This window comes from Oncorhynchus kisutch, linkage group LG3 (genome assembly GCF_002021735.2).
Source record: "Oncorhynchus kisutch isolate 150728-3 linkage group LG3, Okis_V2, whole genome shotgun sequence".
NCBI lineage: Eukaryota > Metazoa > Chordata > Actinopteri > Salmoniformes > Salmonidae > Oncorhynchus > Oncorhynchus kisutch.
The window spans coordinates 30,213,337-30,236,454 of record NC_034176.2 but is presented as its reverse complement, the minus strand read 5'-3'; the positions used below and the strand labels follow the sequence as shown (position 1 = coordinate 30,236,454).

General features: G+C 45.4%; 1 protein-coding gene across 11 annotated transcripts in view; it reads right to left on the bottom strand.

Annotated features, from left to right (window-relative positions):
- LOC109880084 (membrane-associated phosphatidylinositol transfer protein 2) overlaps positions 1-23,118 on the bottom strand; it is a 79,372-nt gene that overhangs the window by 5,653 nt on the left and 50,601 nt on the right. The window contains exons 1-23 of one of the 11 annotated variants that reach the window (XM_031820814.1): positions 22,720-23,079; positions 22,516-22,637; positions 21,606-21,839; positions 21,009-21,347; positions 18,434-18,529; positions 15,380-15,484; positions 15,172-15,236; positions 10,691-10,935; positions 10,406-10,595; positions 9,526-9,645; positions 9,039-9,256; positions 8,627-8,802; positions 8,277-8,447; positions 5,778-5,930; positions 4,576-4,740; positions 3,174-3,476; positions 2,098-2,246; positions 1,879-1,995; positions 1,656-1,772; positions 1,231-1,379; positions 758-907; positions 451-631; positions 96-224 (exon numbers count right to left, since the gene is read on the bottom strand). In XM_031820814.1, the coding sequence (XP_031676674.1) occupies positions 96-224; positions 451-631; positions 758-907; positions 1,231-1,379; positions 1,656-1,772; positions 1,879-1,995; positions 2,098-2,246; positions 3,174-3,476; positions 4,576-4,740; positions 5,778-5,930; positions 8,277-8,447; positions 8,627-8,802; positions 9,039-9,256; positions 9,526-9,645; positions 10,406-10,595; positions 10,691-10,935; positions 15,172-15,236; positions 15,380-15,484; positions 18,434-18,529; positions 21,009-21,347; positions 21,606-21,839; positions 22,516-22,637; positions 22,720-22,742 (3,717 nt within the window). In that variant the 5' untranslated portion in view covers positions 22,743-23,079. Of the gene's footprint in view, positions 1-95; positions 225-450; positions 632-757; positions 1,104-1,142; positions 1,380-1,655; positions 1,773-1,878; positions 1,996-2,097; positions 2,247-3,173; positions 3,477-4,575; positions 4,741-5,777; positions 5,931-8,276; positions 8,448-8,626; positions 8,803-9,038; positions 9,257-9,525; positions 9,646-10,405; positions 10,596-10,690; positions 10,936-15,171; positions 15,237-15,379; positions 15,485-18,433; positions 18,530-21,008; positions 21,348-21,605; positions 21,840-22,515; positions 22,638-22,719; positions 23,080-23,118 lie in introns of those variants that run through there. The other 10 variants (XM_031820792.1, XM_020472326.2, XM_031820822.1 and 7 more) reach the window with 10 other exon arrangements.

The following is a 23,118-nucleotide window of genomic DNA, read 5'->3' as shown; positions in this document are numbered from 1 at the left end:
AAAGAGACAATCATAAAATGTAATGGCGTGCTGCATATAGTAAACTTCAGGACCAGAACTAAACTCAAAATGTCAGAAGTGCATGTGTGTCGTACCTGGCACTGAGCTTGCATCTTCTTGGAGGGTCGGCCAATGATGTAGATCTGGGAGGGAGAGAGGCCGATGGAGGTGTAGACGGAAATGTCTTTGGTAGAACCGTAGCCAGCAAAGATCTTCATGTGAGCCTGTGGAACCAGAAAATTGTCATCTATAAATTTTCTTGAAAATCTCTCTCATTATCTTTTTGTTTGCCCCATCTCCTCAATCATCTATTCTCACTTCATTGTCCCCCATCATGCATTTTGCACCATTCCCCTTAGCCCTCAACTACTTTTGAACCTACCCCCAGCCTGTTACCCACCTTCAGTCCCCTCCAGAAACCCACCACCCAACCCCCACTCCCATCCTGACCTCCATGAGTGACTTGAGGAAGTTGGCCTTGTGTCTGAGTGGGTCGTGGACCAGGCCGTCACAGAAGGACACGATGCCATGGGGAAAGTTATGCTGAGACAGCCAGGCCACCACTCTCTGCTTCTGCATGTCTGGACGCCCTGTCACATAGACGATCAGATAGCCCAGGTCCTGCCAGTGCCTGGAAAGAAATCCAACAGTATAAGATAGAGTGGAGAGAGTGCAATACAATTATAGAAACAAAAACAGATCAATCATTTTGGTGGTTATGACTATCCACCAAGTGATGATGCCAGGTGCATATTACCTGACCACGTCGACTGCTCCGGCACGCACTTTGGGGTCGCTACCCATGATGGACACACTGGCAGCAAATGAGCCGTCTATACTGAACACCACAAACTCTGTCCCATGGGGAAGCACTGTCAGGTAGCTGTCTGCAAATGTGTGGTCCCCCCTGGCAGTGATGGGACACAAAATAATTTCATGATGGAGGAGGAGCGACGGATACAAATGGAAAGAAATTAAGAAACAGAATAAAAAATATATATTAGAGAAATGTAAAAGTGAGGTCACCACGTATCAGGCCTCGGGACTGGATTGGCTGAAAGAGGCCATAGAAGAGAGTGCCATAGATGCCAGTCTCACCTGACCTCCAGTTTGACCGGATAGACACCAACCCCCAGTCTCACCTGACCACCAGTTTGACCGGATAGACACCAACCCCCAGTCTCACCTGACCTCCAGTTTGACCGGATAGACACCAACCCCCAGTCTCACCTGACCACCAGTTTGACCGGATAGACACCAACCCCCAGCCGTTTGCTCTCTGGGATGATGAAGTACACGCGGCCGCTGCTGTTGGTCAGCTCCGTGTCAAAGTACACCCAGTCTCCAGATGGGGGCTGGGTCATGATGTGGATGTCCACCTGTAAACATAGAGATATACGACCACTATGAACACAAACACATAGGATTTGCACATACATGTGCTGTGTGTTGGATTGCAAACAAATACAGATATGACTCATGGATGGAGGGATTAGTACATAAGATGGGAGGTATATATATATATATATATATATATATATATATATATATATATATATATATATATTTGTATATAGGCCTTTGTGTTACACACATACTGTTTTCATTGTTGTAATGATCAATAAAAATAATGATTGCTGAGAGAGAGGGCCCACCTTCTCCCCTGTCAATGTGACCATGTCAAGAGGTCCGTACATAAAGCGGCCAGTCACAATCTGCTGCCCATCTTCTGTGAACACTGCATCGTTCACACGATGATTGGCTGTCACATTCTGTCAAAGACACACACTCATGAATAGATTGAGACAATTACAGTGTTAGCCTATAGAATGAATCTCTTCAAGTGGTCAACACTGTTCTGATTGGACCAGACCGTACCCTGATCTTGACGTGGGTTCTCTTCCTGAGCCACTTCTCCCGAGGTTTGGATGGAGTGAACTCTGACACTTCCTTACCATCCAGCTCCAGTATGCTGGAGTTTTCATGCCTCATCACCTAAAAGAAACATATAGATGACCCCATACCTACTCACCATGCCTAGTCTAGTGTAAAGGGGGCGAGAAGCACAGGCCATGGATGTTTGGTGGGTGAGTTTACCTGTCGCAGCAGGAAGGACACTACATCCGTGGACTCCCAGTAGGATGCATGGAAGAGGTGCGGTAGTGCCACTGTGGGGAAGGCTGTCAGGGCATCAGGGCAATACAAGGCAAAGTCCATACGCTTGGTTCCCCACCAACGGGCTGCGACTGCACGGTGAGAGGGGGTACATGGGTAAGGGTGGGGTGGCATGGGGGCAGAGGGGCAAAAACATCCCAATACACACCCCTGGAAAGGTAAAAACATTAACCGTTTGAAGGAAGACTGCATTCATTCATAAACCACTATCAAAGCCCAGATAGTCCACAGCAGTTCCTCAGCTAGAAGGGAAGTAAGACAGGAGTTGAAGAGTGTTACTCCCAGCTGACAAAGCTTTGAAACAAATATAGGAGGGAAGATCATGTTTATGCAATAATTATATTGTTAAAGTTAGTACAAGAAACATGAGTCAATGTTAAAGCAGCATAGTTATTTGTATTAGTATATGAAACATGAAGAAACGGGAAGATGGGATTAAAAAGACACCAAATAAACCTTAACTAAGTGGATTCACACTGGGACTGTCACTGATCAATTCATGTTTGCCTCCAGAACAGGATGGGACAAAAATATCTGTTGAACCTTATCTGTTACAGTGTCCATAGGGCTCCACCACATGGCAGTGGTAAAATGGTGTGATGTTGGTGGTGGACTTCTCATGAACTCACCTATGTTCAATGGTGTTAACAGAGAGGCAGAGACTGGCAAATTGGGCCAGTAGCCTTCCCGCTATATCATTTGGATGATGGGTATGTTACACTTTTAGAGTGTAAAGTTTGTTGGGACTATTGTATACAATAGACATATTCCACCAGGGAAGAGGATTGGGGTCAGTCCTTTCAGAGCAGAGTTCATCATAGAAACAGAGAGGGAGAGTGAGTCAAGCTGGGAGATGTCTAGGGCAGCCAAGAAGCATATTGAAAAGAGATTGATTGCACAATAAATTAGGATTTAAAGAGGAGGAGGATAGGAGTCAGTAGTAGCCTCAGCCTGGCTTTGGTACAGAGTTGATAGGGTCCACTCCCTTAGAAGAATACCTTGATCCACCTCTGCCTGGGAGTCCAGGGAGACCAGGTCATATATGGTATAATCCAGGCCAGCTGACAGGTGTCTCTCTAACTGACCAGAGCCACAGGGGCTTACACCTCTGTTAGCGTCTGGGTCTGCCTCTGGGTCTTGTTGTGGCCCGTTGTCTGTGTCAGTAGATCCTCGGACTGGATCAGTCCTTTCTTTTCTATGGGATTTAGGGGGGCTTCTCAGGGATAATTTGGTTTGTGATGTCAGGGCGATTTGGGACAAAAGGCTGAGTTTTTTGGTTTGGTTAATTTGGCATGGTTGTGCTATGGGAAACAAAAGAAAAAGAAAGAAACCAGGTGAAAATGATTGATGGATAATGACAAAGGAAATTGGTGTCATACTGTATAATGCAGTTAATTCCAGTTTACAAACATACATGTGAAGTACTTTTGCTACGAGCTGCATTTACAACCTGAAAATGTCTTCAAAACAAAATATTCAATTGAGTGTCTGATTGGTCCTCAGATGAACTGAAAAAAAGGTTATAATTATTTATTCAACAAAACCCATTTTCATACTTTTTTTCACAACATATTGTGCACTCTTAATTTTGTTGTATTCCTGAACAGTGAAAAACGTTTTCCATGGCATTTCTTCCAATAACCATGAACTAGAAATGATCTCATCAACGCACTATTGCAACTTCCCAACTGAGTACATTGTTAGTAAATGTTTTTAAAGCCATGTGATACTTCTGTAGGTGTTATTAGGCCTTATATAGGACATATCCACTACTTTGGGAGAAAATCTTTACAACAAACAACAGAAGCTTGGTCACCTAGGCAGACAGTGAGACAGGGAGCGAACAATGCAGGAATGATTCAGCTAAACGGGTCTCTACATGCATGGCAAACATTAAATAAATGCAGAACGCAGCCTTTGCATTTATATCCAAACAATGGGTCAGAGTAAGACAGACACGCAGTGAAAGGAGGTGAGCTTTGGTTTTTTTAGTAGTAGAGTGATAATCTTCTGGCACATTGTATTTGAACAATGGACAACGTCCACTGTTTGCTCCCTCTATGATGAAGGGGCTTAGAGCAGTGCAATCCATCACAGGTGTCAATGTGTTGGCGCTAGCTAGCAGGTAACTATGAGGTTATTCCATGAATGCAGGCACAACTGGGTCCCTACAGAGCCGCTCGGGATCCGGTGCACTGAGTGATGTGTGCAGTCTGAGTAAGGACGGTTAGAATGAGTGAGAGAGAAAAGATTGAGAGGAGATTGAAGGAGTGCGGTGGAGTAGGAAGAGGAAGATAGAACAGGACAGAAAAGAAAAGAGGGGGTCGAACTAAGGAGAGAGAAGAGATTGACTGAAAGAGGAGTTGAGAGAGAGATACTTGTGGTAACGAGAACACTTACTGTTGGCTATGTTGGTGGCAGTGTAACTGTCTGCCATTCCTGAAACCTGGCTGGCAATGCTGACCTCACTGGCCCTGCGCAGGCCCCTGCAGTGGGGGCCCGTAACGGGGGAGGAGGGGTACGAACTGTCCATGAAGACACCACCATGAGACTGAACAACATCCGCTATTGAGTCGAAACAAGGAGATCCCATTAGACATAGACAAGACAAGAGGAGGATGAACAGCGAGGGAACAGGATGAGAAGGAGGGGGTTGCAACCAAGAAATGTGATGGACCACACCATGGTTTCAGAAACCAGCAGATGCCAACATCAGATTTCTTGGACAATCAGTGAGTGATCAGATAGTGGACTGATTAATACAACAGCATGTTAAAAGTGAGATGTTACTCCATTGGTTGTCACAGCACTATGCCTCAGTTTTTAATATCTGTCAAATGATTAGCTGGATTATTACCATGTATAACTAAAGTGGTGACAGTCTCATTTAGTATGTGAAGCTAATCAACATGTTGTTGTAACAAAAACACAAGGATACACAATTACAATGCAAGGGGCAGGGTTCCATGATTCAAGCCGACATCTGAGCAACACAGTCCGTTTAGCTTCCAAGCCTCAGATTTGGCTAAATCTACCAGAAGACAGTTATGGTTTATATGGAGACCTTTGCCTACCACCTTAAAACACAATCCCCAACTCTTGTATATGATGCTGAGGAGATGCTGCGGCAGCAAAGAAACCACATCACAACAACGAGTGCAGGAAGTGGCACGCTATTTTCATACCATTACAAAGGACATAAATCATTTATGGCATTAGCGAAACACAGCAAAACAAGGACAGACTCTTCCAGGTCAAGGTTTCATTCACTGTGGTACCCATTGCAGTCTCTGTAAATCATAAAAATGTTTAGAGATTCTGAGGGCCATGCTAATGAGCTATAATAAAGGCAATGGACTGAATCCTGCAGAACGAGGGCTCATATAGGACATGATTGACCTGGAACAGCCAGTAATGTGACCCCAACTCTTGAGTGGGGTAACATTCCCAAAGCATTCTAATACAACAGTATTGGTAAGGGTGTGAAAACATACACACAGACAAAGTCAGTGTGGAAAGAGGGTGCAACTAACACAAAAAGACATGTACGACACAGAGTGAGAGACATCGGGGGATGCAAGTGAAGAGGAGAGGCTACACACACTCTAGAACAGCAGGTGTGGCCTTGAGGGAGCCCTCCTGCCAGTTTAGCACGGGCACAGGGATGCAGGTCTCGCTGATAGGTTCCTGACAGCGGAAAGAGAGGGGGGTCCCACTATCGAGCAGGAGCTGGGGGTTGCTCTGGACTGTCTCCACTAAAGGGGGAGGTGGGGGATCAGAGGGTAGGGGGCAGGGTTTTCAGGGTAAGGGGGTAGGTTTTTTCAGAGATGGGGGCAGGAGGTCAAGAGAGAGGAAAGGAAGACAATGAAGACACAGAAAACATGAAACAATAACAAGAACAACAGAAATGTGAAACAGGATTTGCGAGTCAAGCCCTTAGAACTACAGGAAATACTGCAGTAGGAGTAACTAAGGCAACAAAAGGTTGTAGTAGAGCTAAGGGGAGCAGGATGATGCCGTTCTTGGATTCTAATTCAGACTCTGTTGGTTCTAACCAAAGTCATATACAGCATACAGTGCATTTGGAGTATTCAGAGCCCTTGAGTTTTTCCACATTCTGTTACGTTACAGCCTTATTCTAAAATTTATGAAATCGTTTTTCCCCCCTCATCAATCTACACACAATACCCCATAATGATACATGTTTTTTTTTGTTTTGTTTTGCAAATATATTAAAAATAAAATACTGAAATATCACATTTACATAAGTATTCAGACCCTTTACTCTGGACTGTGTTGAAGCACCTTTGGCAGTGATTACAGCCTCGGGTCTTCTTGGGTATGACCCTATAAGCCTATAAGCTTATCAAGACAAAGGAGATGATTGTAGACTACAGGAAAAGGAGGACCGAGCACGCCCCCCATTCTCATCGACAGGGCTATAGTGGAGCAGGTTGAGAGCTTCAAGTTCCTTGGTGTCCACATCACCAACAAACTAATATGGTCCAAGCACACCAAGACAGTCGTGAAGAGGGCACAACAAAACCGATTCTCCCTCTGGAGACTGAAAAGATTTGGCCATAAGCCTCCTGAACAAATCAAATGGCTACCCAGACTATTTGCATTGTGCCTCCCCCGGGAACGCTGCTGCTATTCTCTGTTATTATCTATGCATAATCACTTGAATAACACCACCTACATGTACATATTACCTCGACACCGGTGCCCACCGCACATTGACTCTGTACTGGTACCCCCTGTATATAGCCCTGCTATTGTTATTTACTGTTGTTCCTTTATTTGTTATTCTTATCTCTTTGTTTATTTTTATTTATTTATTGTATTTTCTTAAAACTGCATTGTTGGTTAAGGGCTTGTAAGTAAGCATTTCACCTGTTGTATTCGGCGCAGGTGACAAATAAAATTGTATTTTATTTTGGGAGTTTCTCCCATTCTTCTCTGCAGTTCCTTTCAAGCTCTGTCAGGTTGGATGAGGAGCGTCGCTGCACAGCTATTTTCAGGTCTCTCCAGAGATGTTCGATTGGGTTCAAATTCGGGCTCTGGCTGGGCCAATAAAGGACATGCAGAGACTTGTCCCAAAGCCACTCCTGCGTTGTCTTGGCTGTGTGCTTAGGGTCGTTGTCCTGTTTGAAGGTGAACCGTCGACCCAGTCTGAGGTCATGAGCGCTCTGGAGCAGGTTCTCTCTCTCTCTGTACTTTGCTCTGTTCATCTTTCCCTCGATCCAGTCTAGTCTCCCAGTCCCTGCCGCTGAAAAACATCCCCACAGCATGATGCTGTCACCACCATGCGTCACAGTGGGGATGGTGCCAGGTTTCCTCCAGATGTTAACGCTTGGTATTCAGGTCAAAGAGTTCAATCTTGGTTTCATCAGACCAGAGAATCTTGTTTCTAATGGTCTGAGAGTCCTTTAGGTGCCTTTTGGAAAACTCCAAACGGGCTTTTGTGTGCCTTTAACTGAGGAGTGGCTTCCGTCTGGCCACTCTACCTTAAAGGCCTGATTGGTGGAGTGCTGCAGAGCTGGTTGTCCTTCTGGAAGGTACTCTCATCTCCACAGAGGAACTCTAGAGCTCTGTCAGAGTGACCATCAGGTTCTTGGTCACCTCCCTGACCAAGGCCCTTCTCCCCATTTTAGAATAAAGCTGTAACGTAAAAGCGAAGGGGTCTGAATACTTTCTGAATGCACTGCATAGAGTTCGGCCATTTTATTTCTTAATTTTTCTCAACTTGAAGCTATTTTCGGGTGCCTCTCTCTATAGCAATCAACAGACCACTGGCAATCGGTATCGGAGACATTCCCTGTACGTGTGGGAGAGAAGTCAAACAACATAATCAACAAGTCAAACAACAAAAAACAAACATAATCCATCACATTTGTCAGTTTCTACACAGTCTGCTACATCCCACAGAGTCCCCAATGGTTAATCAAAACAAGGGCTATATAACCAATGAATGTAACAAATGAGTACATTTTTTGTTTGCATATATTTCCACGACAGATATATGCTCATACAGGTACTGGCTTGTGTGTGAGTGTGTGTGTCTGAGTGAACTCTTCCAGCTCTCATTCCAGTGTGCTCACCCAGTAGAGCGGAGTTGCCGTCCCCTAGGGGGAAGCGTGTGTAGCGGGGTACGTTGAAGGGGGGCAGGAGGTGGAACTTCTTCTCCAGGAGGGGCTCCAGGCGCGAGGCCGAGGGGTCGGCTGGATGGAACAGGTTGTAGACCTGCTGGCAAGCTGGGCGCAGCTGGGCCACTAAGGGGAGACAGACGTTGACAGACATAAAAGAAGGAGAAAGGGGTTTCAAGGAGATAAGACCCCATAGTACCTCCTTGGTTTTCACTTCCCGATTCATAGCACAAAAATGTTCACATATTAAAATAACACATTTTTAAAGCACTTTATTCATTTTCCCTCTGTTTAGGTGGGATTACCATCCAGCACAGGAATGACAGTCTTCCTCAGGGCAAGGACAAGGCCCAGAGGAGAGCCGAAGAGGAAGAAGTCTGCCACCTCAAAGTCAAACCTCCCCAGACAGCCTGCATCCTGGAAGATGCTGCTGCTGGACCTGCGGGAGCACGGGTCAGTCCGCAGGACACTGGAGTGGAGGCTGAGGGGAAAACAATAGACAAACAGCCAGAGTCAGAAAGAGAGAAGCACATACACATCCACATGTATACACACACAAACACAGAAAGACAGATCAATGTAGGTAAAAGATTACAGCAACCCATGACTCTACAATATCACATGCATAGCCATACCCTTCTCAGTACAGTGACATGAACTATTATCCATCAGCTACATCAATGTAATGTAACTGTAGTAACATAGATCCTGTCACACCTGGTCAGGAAGGCTTGGTGGTGTTTGATGGTGTCCAGCTCGTATGTGGAGTCGCCACTCCTTTTGCGCGGCTGCTGTCTCTTGGAGTCGTCTGGTCCTCCTGAGCGGGGGATGTCGATGTTGCTGAGGCTCAGGTGGCGGCTGCCCTCCAGAGTGGGAGAGGCAGAGCCGTGCCCACTGTTTATGATGATGCCTGGGGAGAGGAGGTCCTGGTCCTGCTGGGAGGGATGGGGGGGGGGGGGGGGGGGGGGGGGGCAGAGGATGGGGAATGTATGCTGAACTTGACTGTCATGCAAACGGCACCAGACCTAGGTTGGACGCTGGATAAGTGTCCTTCTCAGTGGAGAAATGTGGTGGTGAAATAGTAGAGTGTTGTAACTTTTATTTCGAGCTACTAGGTGAGTGAGTGTCTGTGATTTGGAGTATGGGTAACGATGTAAAGCTTGGGAACAGAGAGAGTAAATAAGCATCAGGGTTTAGGTCTTACCTGTACGCTGATTACACTGCCCCTGCGGCTGCTGTTCTGGCTGTCACCAATAGTTTGGTTGCTGCTGCACAATGCGTCAAACCCCAGGATCCCTCCCACACAGTCCCCAATCAGGCACACCTACACAGAGGTCACAGGTCAATTTACTAAAACAGATCAGGTCATTAGATATCCAACAGGATGCAGATAACGGCTTCCAACCCCTTTTAAAATAATCAGCTGTAATAACCACATAATCAAACACACCCACACATTTGAAGGCGCACATAAGTAAAAATTATCTGTCAAATAATGTGAGCCTCTGACAATTTGTTAGAAAAATGTATACTAAATTCAACTTGTGACAAATATTTAATGCTAGTGTCAGAAAACATCCACATAATTCAGAAACAGAAAACACCCATATAATTCAGAAACAGAAAACACCCACATAATTCAGAAACAGAAAACACCCACATAATTCATTTGGTGCTGAAAGGATTCAAATCCAAATGATGTTTTTCATAAGAAATCTACTCTTTGACTTGCGAACATGCTCTTGCCATTTTAGAGCTCCAAATAAAGAGCAGGCCATTCCTGTATCAACGGAGGGGCTGACAGGCCCCGTATCAACGGAGGGGCTGACAGGCCCGTATCAACGGAGGGGCTGACAGGCCCGTATCAACGGAGGGGCTGACAGGCCCGTATCAACGGAGGGGCTGACAGGCCCGTATCAACGGAGGGGCTGACAGGCCCGTATCAACGGAGGGGCTGACAGGCCCGTATCAACGGAGGGGCTGACAGGCCCGTATCAACGGAGAGGCTGACAGGCCCGTATCAACGGAGAGGTTGACAGGCCCATATTAATAGAGAGGCTGACAGGTCAGTAGCAGCTCCTCACCTGGCCAGAGAAGGTTGCCCCGTTCAGGGACCTGATGAAGTCATTGTACACCTGGTTGGCTCTCATGATGACGGTGGCCACAGCCTCCTGGTACTGGGGGGCGGAGGTGGCCAGCAGAGGCAGGGCAGCCAGGGGGATGTGGTCCTGACTGCTAGACAGACAGCTCTCATCATAACTGTATGGGCTGAGACTGAAGCCAGGGACACACACACAGGGGAAGGTTAGTAATAGTAGTAGGTTGTGTACACAATATCTACGGTTGTGTAGAGTGTGTGTGTCCCTCACTTGGTCACCAGGGAGAAGGCCTCAGCGCAGATGGCGGGACAGGGAACCAGACGGATGGCGATGCGGCCCAGCGCAGTGGGATAGTGCACGCGCATCACTGCGTCAAAGGCCGTGCTGATAGTGTTGATGTCGCCTTGCTTACTGGTCTGGTCCCCTCCGCCCGTGTCCAGGATGTTGCCCCCATGTAACACCAGGATCAGCACATGAATCTTAGAAGGCTGCAGACATTCCTGGGAGGACAGGTCCTATTATGGGGGAGGAAAGGAGGGGGAATGGATGGAGTGAATGGGAGGTAAAGAGAAAAGGCAGGATGAGGGACATTATGAGATCTGTTAAACTCAAGGGAAATGAAGCCATTCACCCATAGAACCATGCTTCTGGCTTGACTACTAAAGTCTCATGACCACTGACAACATGCTTCTTGACTTGCTCACAAAACCACACTGAGACAATAACAAGGCTTTGTGGTTGCACACACCTCTTTAGTATATAGCGAAACATCTCATTGTGTGTTCAGTTTGCACTTCCACTTCCTTCAGATATGAAACTCAGGAAGCGTATACAGTTTGTGATAACTACACCCTATCCAGCAACAGCATGCCTGTCCAGCTTTCCTCTTCAAACTCAGAGCATCATTAAGAGACGCTGGCCAACCTACACCCCAGCTGGTCACACTGCAAACGCTTCCAACTTTAGCCAACCACTACAACAACAAGAAAAACCAAGGGCAGAGACACATTTGTATACAAATACAAAACCACACTCACATAAAAAGGGAAAATGTAAATGTGATGTTTTTGTGTGTTCAAAAACTCACATTTTTCACAGAGGCTGTACACAATACACTCCACGGCACGGCTACAGTTCAGAGAATATTTCATAAGGGATAGGGGGTTTGAGGAGTAGAGGGGGTGGGCTAGGGAAAAGACAGGAGCAGGGCAGTTACTACTGGGTCTGTTAGGGTCTCTGTGGATCTACTCTGGCCCATAATGCAATGGGACAGGAAGTTTACTTACTGACTGGTGCTTGGTTACGGTGATGGTGGGAATGGTAGAGCTATAGGCTTGGCTGCTAACAGAGCCACGCATCTGAACACAAGAGGACAGAGAGTGCTTGAAGGAGTCCACCTCTCTCTGACTGCCACCACTAAAGCCCTACACAGAATATTCACTTCAACACCTACTGTTAGGCTTGAGCGCTTTAGTGGCTGGGTGACTGTGATTTAAGTTTCCCTTTAGCTCATACCTCCTGCATGTTTAATGTTGACATTTTGTCTGAATATGATCTCAGCCAGACCGCATCTACAGTTGAAGTCGGAAGTTTACATACAATTAGGTTGGAGTCATTCAAGCTCGTTTTTCAACCACTCCACATATTTTTTGTTAACAAACTATAGTTTTGGCAAGTCTGTTAGGACATCTACTTTGTGCATGACACAAGTAATTTTTCCAATAATTGTTTACAGACAGATTATTTAACTTATAATTCACTGTATCACAACTCCAGTGGTTCAGAAGTTTACATACACTAAGTTGACTGTGCCTTTTAACAGCTTGGAAAATACCAGAAAATGATGTCATGGCTTTAGAAGCTTCTGATAGGCTAATTGACATCATTTGAGTCAATTGGAGGTGTACCTGTGGATGTATTTCAAGGCCTACCTTCAAACACAGTGCCTCGTTGTTTGACATAATGGGAAAATCAAAAGAAATCATCTAAGACCTCAGGAAAAAAATTGTCGACCTCCACAAGTCTGGTTCATCCTTGGGAGCAATTTCCAAATGCCTGAAGGTACCACGTTCATCTGTATAAACAATAGTACGCAAGTATAAACACCATGGGACCACGCAGCCTTCATACTCAGAGCCTTCGACTCTGTCAATCACCACATCCTCATCTGCAAACTCGACAGCCTTGGTTTCTCAAATGATTGCCTCGCCTGGTTCACCAACTACTTCGCTGATAGAGTTCAGTGTGTCAAATCGGAGGGTCTGCTGTCCGGACCTCTGGCATTCTCTATGGGGGTGCCACAGGGTTAAATTCTTGGACCGACTCTCTTCTCTGTATACATCAATGAGGTCGCTCTTGCTGCTGGTGAGTCTCTGATCCACCTCTACGCAGACGACACCATTCTGTATACTTCTGGCCCTTCTTTGGGCACTGTTAACAACCCTCCAGGCAAGCTTCAATGCCATACAACTCTCCTTCCGTGGCCTCCAATTGCTCTTAAATACAAGTAAAACTAAATGCATGCTCTTCAACCGATCGCTACCTGCACCTACCCGCCTGTCCAACATCACTACTCTGGACGGCTCTGACTTAGAATATGTGGACAACTACAAATACTTAGGTGTCTGGTTAGACTGTAAACTCTCCTTCCAGACCCATATCAAACATCTCCAATCCAAAGTTAAATCTAGAATTGGCTTCCTATTTCGCAACAAAGCATCCTTCACTCATGCTGCCAAACATACCCTTGTAAAACTTACCATCCTACCAATCCTCGACTTTGGCGACGTCATTTACAAAATAGCCTCCAATACCCTACTCAACAAATTGGATGCAGTCTATCACAGTGCAATCCGTTTTGTCACCAAAGCCCCATATACACTACCCACCATTGCGACCTGTACGCTCTCGTTGGCTGGCCCTCGCTTCATACTCGTTGCCAAACCCACTGGCTCCATGTCATCTACAAGACCCTGCTAGGTAAAGTCCCCCCTTATCTCAGCTCGCTGGTCAACATAGCATCTCCCACCTGTAGCACACGCTCCAGCAGGTATATCTCTCTAGTCACCCCCAAAACCAATTCTTTCTTTGGCCGCCTCTCCTTCCAGTTCTCTCCTGCCAATGACTGGAACGAACTACTAGCTTTAAGCACCAACTGTCAGAGCAGCTCAAAGATTACTGCACCTGTACATAGCCCACCTATAATTTAGCCCAAACAACTACCTCTTTCCCTACTGTATTTAATTAATTTATTTAGCTCCTTTGCACCCCATTATTTTTATTTCTACTTTGCACATTCTTCCATTGCAAATCTACCATTCCAGTGTTTTACTTGCTATATTGTATTTACTTTGCCACCATGGCTTTTTTTTGCCTTTACCTCCCTTATCTCACCTCATTTGCTCACATCGTATATAGACTTGTTTATACTGTATTATTGACTGCATGTTTGTTTTACTCCATGTGTAACTCTGTGTCGTTGTATGTGTCGAACTGCTTTGCTTTATCTTGGCCAGGTCGCAATTGTGAATGAGAACTTGTTCTCAACTTGCCTACCTGGTTAAATAAAGGTGAAATAAAATAAAAAAATAAAAAATACCACTCAGGAAGGAGAACCCTTCTGTCTCCTAGAGATGAATGTACTTTGGTGTGAAAAGTGCAAATCAATCCCAGAACAACAGCAAAGGACCATGTGAAGATGCTGGAGGAAACGGGTACAAAAGTATCTATAGCAACAGTAAAATGAGTCCTTTAAATCGACATAACCTGAAAGGTCGCTCAGCAAGGAAGAAGCCACTGCTCCAAAACCACCATAAAAAAGACAGATTATGGTTTGCAACTGCACATGGGGACAAAGATCGTACTTTTTGGAGAAATGTCCTCTGGTTTGATGAAACAAAAATAGAACTGTTTGGTCAACATGACCATCGTCATGTTTGGAAGAAAAAGGGGGAGGCTTGCAAGCGAAGAACTCCATCCCAACCTTGAAGCACGGGGGTCGCAGCATCATGTTGTGGGGGTGCTTTGCTGCAGGAGGGACTGGTGCACATCTTAAAATAGATGGCATCATGAGGAGGAAAATTAGGTGGATATATTGAAGCATCAGTCAGGAAGTTAAAGCTTGGTAGCAAATGTGTCTTCCAAATGGACAATGACCCCAAGCATACGTACAAAGTTGTGGCAAAATGGCTTAAGGACAACAAAGTCAAGGTATTGGAGTGTCCATCACAAAGCCCTGAACTCAATCCTATAGAAAATGTGTGGGCAGACCTGAAAAAGTGTGTGAGAGCAAGAAGGCCTACAAACCTGACTCAGTTACACAAGCTCTGTCAGGAGGAATGGGCAAATAATTCACCCAACTTCTTGTGGGAAGCTTGTGGAAGGCTACCTGAAATGTTTTACCCAGGTTAAACAATTTAAAGGCAATGCTACCAAATACTAATTGAGTGTATGTAAACTTCTGACCCACTGGGAATGTGATGAAAGAAATAAAAGCTGAAATAAATCACTCTATTATTCTGACATTTCACTTTCTTAAAATAAAAGTGGTTATTCAAACTGACAGGGAATTTTTACTAGGATTAAATGTCAGGAATTGTGAAAAATTGAGTTTAAATGTATTTGGCTAAGGTGTATGTAAACTTCCGACTTCAACTGTACGTAACATGTTACGAATTTTGGGTCTGGCTGTCATGGTGTTGTTGGTATACCAATGTTCAATTGAAAAGCACTTCACCCTCCCAAGTACCTACCTCATCTAGTCTCTCCTCGCTGGCTGCCCTCTCATAGTCCCCTGCCATATCCTTGTACAGCTCTCCTGCAGAAACATCCAGAGACGCACTTTAACGTCGAGAATCAGAGTAATATAACACTGTCGGTAAAAAAAGACCCTGACACAAACTCAATCTCCTCTGTCTCGCCTATCTCCCATAATACAACACATAGGGTTCATCTCCATACCAGGGTTGTCTTCTGCGTCAGCCGCCTCAATCTTGTCCATGAGGTCATTGGAGTTCCACTTGGCGATCTCCTTGGGGAAAACCTGTTCATCATCTGACAAGTCCTCTGTGGGGAGAAGGGACAGGATTTGTTTTACCAGGTGTCCATATTACCAAGTATAACACCTGTTAAGTCAATGTGCCATTTTATCCCATCTACAATATATTCAGCAGTGGTGGAAAAAGTACCCAAATTTCATATTTGAGTAAAAGTAAAAGATACCTTAATAGAAAGTTACTCAAGTAAAAGTGATATTCACCCAGTAAAGTACTACTTGAGTAAAAGTTTTAAAGTATTTGGTTTTAAATATAAGAATCAAAAGTAAATGTAAATGCTAAACTATACTTAAGTATCAAAACTAAAACTAGAAATAATTTCAAATTCCTTATATAAAGCAAAGCTGACTGCACCATTTTCTTGTTTAAAAAATTTATGGATAGCCAGGGGCACACTCCAACACTCAGACATTATTTACAAAAGATGCATTTGTGTTTGTGAGTCCACCAGAACATAGGCAGGCAGTAGGGATGACCACGTGTTCTCCTGGTAAATGCGTGAATTTCACAATTTTCCTGTCTTGCTAAGCATTCAAAATGTAACGACTACTTTGGGTTGTCAGGGAAAATGTATGGAGTAAAAAGTACAATATTTTCTTTAGGAATGTAGTGAAGTAAAAGTTGTAAAAAACATAAATAGTAAAGTACAGATACCCCCCAAAACATAGTACTTCAGTAGTACTTTAAAGTAATTTTACTTAAGTACTTTACACCACTGATATTTAGGGCCCTGTTTTTCAAAAGTTATCTATCTGGATTTTGCCTATCAGATAGGATTAAATGCATAGAAATAGAATGAATAGAACGGGGGTGTCCCCATTCAAGTCAATGATTCATCCTTTCTTTTCATTATATTTCTATGCATTTAATCCTACCCTAGAGGCGAAATCCAGATAACATTTGAAAAACTGGGCACAGGTGACCAGTCACAGATCATTCTCAAACATTCTGTGACAAGGAACACAGAACTTTTGAGACATTTATATGTTCACAAATGTGAAAGGGGCTTCTGTGTACTGGCTGAGTACAGATAGATAAACATACAGTACACCCTGATCTCTACCATAGGATATTATGTGGCCATGTGGCCAATCATTGTAGATAAAAAAAATAATACTGATAAAGTAATTACTACCCTGAATTGGATGTGTTCCTTTAGAAACCATAGTGGTTTTGGAATAGCATAGCCTCCTCAATCAAATCACCAAGCCACTGGGATCTTTCAGTGAAATCACATTACACAACCTGTAGCCTATGCACGTCTGCTTTATCAAAAGGTCACCACTCAAAACTCCAAAACAATGTTTTGCTGGTCCTCAGTCGCACAGATCAGGGAGAAGCTCAGTCCAGGTAAAGAAGCCGAGCAGTATAAAAGTTGCTATATGAGCGGGAGCATTTATCAGAGTACGCTCAAACACTTTCCAGCGTGAATTTATTCAAATGATGCTACAGAGCAGTAGCATTCATGTGTCAAATTGGTTTAATCATTCCATGGTCTGAAATGCATGAATGAATACAGTGTAAGTACTGTGGCACTACGATGACAGAATGTTACAGCTATATGCCTACTATCAGACTTGATTCTGTTAATTTAATTACAAACATATTTATGCATATTGCATATGCCTGTATGTATGCTATTGTCATCCTTGTAATCTCTATAAATCGTGTCACCATCTGATCATGGTAATCTTAATCAACGGCTCATACAGAGACAAGGCATGGGTGTTCTCAGCTCTTATGATATGCTACTGTACTGCTCACAAGGAAAATGTAATGAGGAAAAGATTCCATGGAACCAATGTCAGTACTTACTGTCCTATTACATTACAAACCCCACCAAACTGCTGCTCTAGAAATCCTTGCTCATTATGGCAATGTTTTCAGAGTTCATTATTAAGGGATTAACTCATGAAGAGACCGAGTAGGGTTGCTTGTATAATAAATAGTTACAGTGAAGTATTATTTCATTATGTTTCAGCATTTAGTTTCCACATTTTAATTGATTTGAAATGAACCAATCAGGTGTCCAATGAAAAGTTGAAGATCCCCGGTAGCCACATACTGGGGTGTACATAATGGTATATACATACCACACTGTATGATGGTTAGTGGGAAAACAGATTAATCCAGGGATGAAACAACAATTTATATTCACCAGAAACAGCTACCATCTCATTGTGAACATAAATAAATGGCACAAACACCAAAAGCATACAGCTATATATATTTGAACATGCAGCTAAATGCACATTTACAATGCAGTTACTTCATGACATCTCATGAACAGTGTCAACAGTTGATACAGATTTAATCCACATTGTATCTATTTATTTAAATGATACTGATGCTTAGGAAACATGCATTGCTTTATTATTCTTATTCCATTACTTCCTACTTTATTATGTCATATACACAAATCTAAGTTAATCATGTTTCCACCCATACACCTACAGGTAATAGAACATCATTTGGTGGATTGACATGATGGGATGATTGACTCTCAACAGGCAATGTGTGGTGGATGTGATGAGCTTTACGAAGTACAGAATTAGTCTTTAAGAACGGTCTGATAAATGCAATAGGTAGGGCGTAAAGGTGTGTGTTGTGTGTCTAGGACGGCAGGGTGAGATAGTTTTGTCAATGGGAAACAGGTGAAGATAGAGGGTGATGATTTCAGCACTTCTTCAGGACAAGCCAAAACCCGGGGTTACTCCTCTCCTGGGCTCACCCAGCAGATGAACCGTGTAGTGTCGAGCTGCACCCACCTATTTCAACCGCAGGCCAAAAGCATGCTGGGTATCTGGGTAGCTTAAGAACTGATCTGTGTTGAAGAGACGCATGCAGAGTCAAAGGAGGAAGCAACAGTAGGGTTACGGGAATGGAACACACTACTAGTGTTGTCTACTGTAACCTACTCTAGGACTCTAAAAGGTCTATATCGAAATGGTGGTTTTACCGTGAGCATCAAAGAACTCCTCTTCTGAGCTGTCCTCGGAGTCTCGTGCTATGCTCTGCATCCTCCATTCAGAGAGGCTGTGGCGTGATGGGCTCGCTGAAAACAGAGGGGAACAAACCGTACCGCTGTTATTTTCATTCAATTTTTCCCCCTTTTCGTGGTATCCAATTGTTAGTGGTTACTATCTTGTCTCATCGCTACAACTCCCGTACGGGCTCGGGAGAGACGAAGGTCGAAAGCCATGTGTCCTCCGAAACACAACCCAACCAAGCCGCACTGCTTCTTAACACAGCGCGCATCCAACCCAGAAGCCACCCGCACCAATGTGTTGGAGGGAACACCGTGCGTGCACCTGATGACCTTGGTTAGCATGCACTGCGCCAGGCCCGCCACAGGAGTCGCTTGTGCGCGATGAGACAAGGATATCCCTACCGGCCAAACCCTCCCTAACCCGGACGACGCTAAGCCAATTGCGCGTCAGAGCCTGTGCGCAATCCCAGAGTCTCTGGTGGTACAGCTAGTGCTGCGATGCCCTAGACCACTTTGCCACCCCGGGAGGTGTCTCTCTGACCTTACTGTACCTCTCTCTCTGACCTTACTGTACCTCTCTCTCTGACCTTACTGTGTACCTCTCTCTCTGACCTTACTGTGTATCTCTCTCTCTGACCTTACTGTGTATCTCTCTCTCTGACCTTACTGTGTATCTCTCTCTCTACGGTCTGTTCTCTCTCTCCCTCTCTGTCCCTCCTCTGACCACGGTCTGTTCTCTCTCTCTCTGTCCCTCCTCTGACCACGGTCTGTTCTCTCTCTCTCTCTGTCCCTCCTCTGACCACGGTCTGTTCTCTCTCTCTCTGTCCCTCCTCTGACCACGGTCTGTTCTCTCTCTCTCTGTCCCTCCTCTGACCACGGTCTTTTCTCTCTCTCTCTCTCTGTCCCTCCTCTGACCACGGTCTTTTCTCTCTCTCTCTCTCTGTCCCTCCTCTGACCACGGTCTTTTCTCTCTCTCTCTCTGTCCCTCCTCTGACCACGGTCTTTTTTTTTTCTCTCTCTCTCTCTCTCTCTGTCCCTCCTCTGACCACGGTCTGTTCTCTCTCTCTCTCTCTGTCCCTCCTCTGACCACGGTCTGTTCTCTCTCTCTCTGTCCCTCCTCTGACCACGGTCTGTTCTCTCTCTCTCTGTCCCTCCTCTGACCACGGTCTTTTCTCTCTCTCTCTCTCTGTCCCTCCTCTGACCACGGTCTTTTCTCTCTCTCTCTCTCTCTGTCCCTCCTCTGACCACGGTCTTTTCTCTCTCTCTCTCTGTCCCTCCTCTGACCACGGTCTTTTTTTTTTCTCTCTCTCTCTCTCTCTCTCTCTCTCTGTCCCTCCTCTGACCACGGTCTTTTCTCTCTCTCTCTCTGTCCCTCCTCTGACCACGGTCTTTTCTCTCTCTCTCTCTGTCCCTCCTCTGACCACGGTCTTTTTTTCTCTCTCTCTCTCTCTCTCTCTCTCTCTCTCTCTCTCTCTCTCTCTCTCTCTCTCTCTCTCTCTCTCTCTCTCTCTCTCTCTCTCTCTCTCTCTCTCTCTCTCTCTCTCTCTCTCTCTCTCTCTCTCTCTCTCTCTCTCTCTCTCTCTCTCTCTCTCTCTCTCTCTCTCTCTCTCTCTCTCTCTCTCTCTCTCTCTCTCTCTCTCTCTCTCTCTCTCTCTCTCTCTCTCTCTCTCTCTCTCTCTCTCTCTCTCTCTCTCTCTCTCTCTCATCACAGATCAATTGCTCAGTGGTCAGGAGGGGGTGTGAAGAGTAGAGTCCAACATAACACAGACACACTGACAGTCAATTAGCACACAGAAATATCTCTTTGAAAGCCTGGCTGGCCCATGCTGGATGCTCATGGGCTAGGGAGCGCAGCTGTGCCTGTCAGCCCAGAGAGGGGAGCAGCAGAGGTGGCACGGAGGGTCAGTGTGAAGAGAGTCAGCCTCCTCTAGCCTGTGATGTCAATACTGCTGCTATAAATAGCCCAGGAGAGTGCAGTAGAGGGGGATAATAGTAGTAATGGGGGGAAAATGTCTATACAGTTACATATCAGGGATTATCTTTGACGATATATCGTAACTTATTGACAAAAACGCAATATTATTTTTGCGCTAGCTGGGTGTACCTGCACCAAAACTTGTTCTCATGGTTCTCTCTTGTACTTCTGCAGCAGACACATAGTGAACAATGTGTTTGGAACATCACAGTACCAAATAGCAATACATATCGTGCCGGCACCGAAGTATCGTGATAATATCGCATTCCCAGCCCTAGGTAATAAGGGGTGAAATGAGGCTGACTGGCAGAGAGAGAGGCTCCAGGTGGCAGGCAGGATTCTGACTGGTGCTTAAAGGTGGGGATGTGGGTTGTACTGTCTGTAGGAGAGGGGTTTGTCCTGTATATTGAACAGGCAGGTATGCAAAATCTGGATAAAGCAGGGACAGTAGTTGTGTAGATACAGCACCTAGATACATACTCAATAACACATGATGTCTGTACACCACCTGCTTGTTAAACAGTCCAATATCTCCACACGGATACAGATGATTGGGCTCAAACATCTCACCTCCTCTCTTGGATGAGCGGGAGGATCTGGAGGAGGTGGACCACTGCTTGGTGAGCCCTGCTCGTTTTGTTTGGAGAGTGTCTCCCCCGCCCCCTGCACTGACCACCTCAGTTTCTAAGGAGCTAATGGTATCTTTGGCCTCCTGGTTCTTGTCTGGGGATGAAGCAGCACCATTGGCCTCGGTGGCCTCCTCTGCCTGGCTGAACTGGGCCATCTTCTGGGCCAGGGCCAGCTGGGTCTCAAGCTCCAGCTGTCTGATGTCTTCAATGGTCAGGCCGTACCACTCATCCTGCCAGCACCAGGCCTGCCGGTGGGCCCGCACCATCACCTTCCTCAGCCCTGAGGAAGGGGAGGGGAGATTGTTTTAGACAGACAGCACTGGAAAACATCAGTGCATCCCACCTGGCAACCCCCTCCAACATATTGACACTATTTCAGCTGAAGTTTGCTAGCTAAACTAGTCAGCAGCAGCATGCCTGTAGTATGGAAACACTACTTCTCTTGGACCAAGCAGTCATATAGCCAGCACCGGGGAAGGGATATATTAAGGTATTGTTCATAGTACTCTTTCAACGCCTAATCGCATCTCATACGCACCTACATCATGGATGAAGCGCTCGATCTTGGACTGCATGCCCCAGTAGCGGAACTCCACCTTGCACAGTTTGTAAGCACACATGATGGGCGTCTTCCCCGGGTTGTTGTTGTACTCCTCGATCCAGTCCTCCTGCAGAGGGCCTCTCTTGGTCTTGTCTGACCTGTAGATCCGAGGGTCCTCCTCTTGCATGTACTCATGTGGGGGGATGGGATCTTTGACAATGTCGATGGGGTCTGCAAGAGAGTCTGATGTGAACAAGTGCTAAAAATAACATGTACATATGAGCAGGTGGGTTGTTGGGGTGTCCACATTTTCCTACATAACATAGCCAGTCGTTTATGGCTGTTGGTCGAAACAAAATTGTTTAACAACCAAGTTATTTTGACACGTTAATTAAATCTAGGACACTTAATAGTACACACTGGATTTGGTATTTCTAAGACAAACGTTTTCTCTTTTCGGTCCACAACTGACGATGAACCAGGGTAAAAATGTCATTCATGACATCTCAGGAACACTGGCAATGAATTGTGTAAATTGGGTCACTGCATGCCCTCAAACCATGAGCATCTGAGCAGCGTGACAGCCTCTCTGTTGCCGCCAACAACAACAGGAAAACAGCTGCAGTGGTAGCAAACGGCCACCAGTGGGCCTCTAGTCTACTGGCTGCTGTGTGAGCCCAGGAGCTTCCCTCTAACCCTTGTGGGGGTCATGCGTCAGGAAGCCCTCAATACTAATCATGACTATTTAAAACAAGACCAATTACATAGGTCTGTCATTTTGCAAGCTGTCCATTGTGAGGAAAAATCTTCACCTAACATTGCTGTCAATTTGGACACTATTGTCTGAGGCTATAGTGTCCTTCTAATCTCCCACTATTTGTCCCAGACTGGCACCACAGGTTCTTACCCAGAGTCCTTAGCCTCTTCTCGACTGGGGACATGTTGAAGACGTCTGGCTGGTTCCCTGTGTCTGGCTTGTAGTACGTCTCAATGTCAATGGAGAACTTCTCAACAAAGGGACATGTGTACCTGGAGGAGAAAGGACAGCAAGCTTAGAGGTTACAGTAATAAATAACCACAATATGTTGACCTGGACACACCATATACTCACAGGGAAATGACTGTTGGAAACATCTTGATGTCTCTGTTATTGAGTGGGTTCTTTGTTAAATGATGGGCAGGCCCAAAATATGCCTACATGGCAAGAGTTAGCTACTGCTGGTCTTTGTCTCTGTCTGTCACTCTCAATCTTTCTCACCCGCACTCTCTCTCTGCGTTTCTGTCTCCAGGCGAGGTGTAGAGGTGCTAGCCCTGCCCATCTCTCAGTCGTCTGCAGCAGAGCTGTCACTGCTTTGATAAATGTGTCAGCAGATGGCTCCAGTCTATCAGTACCTTGACAGTGTTTTCAAGGGGAGCTTTTCATTTCAGCAGCCTCACGCCTGCGGCTCTGCCCAGGCCCCAGACAGACAGACACTAAGACTGGGGGGGGGGTCATCAACTCTTATTGACA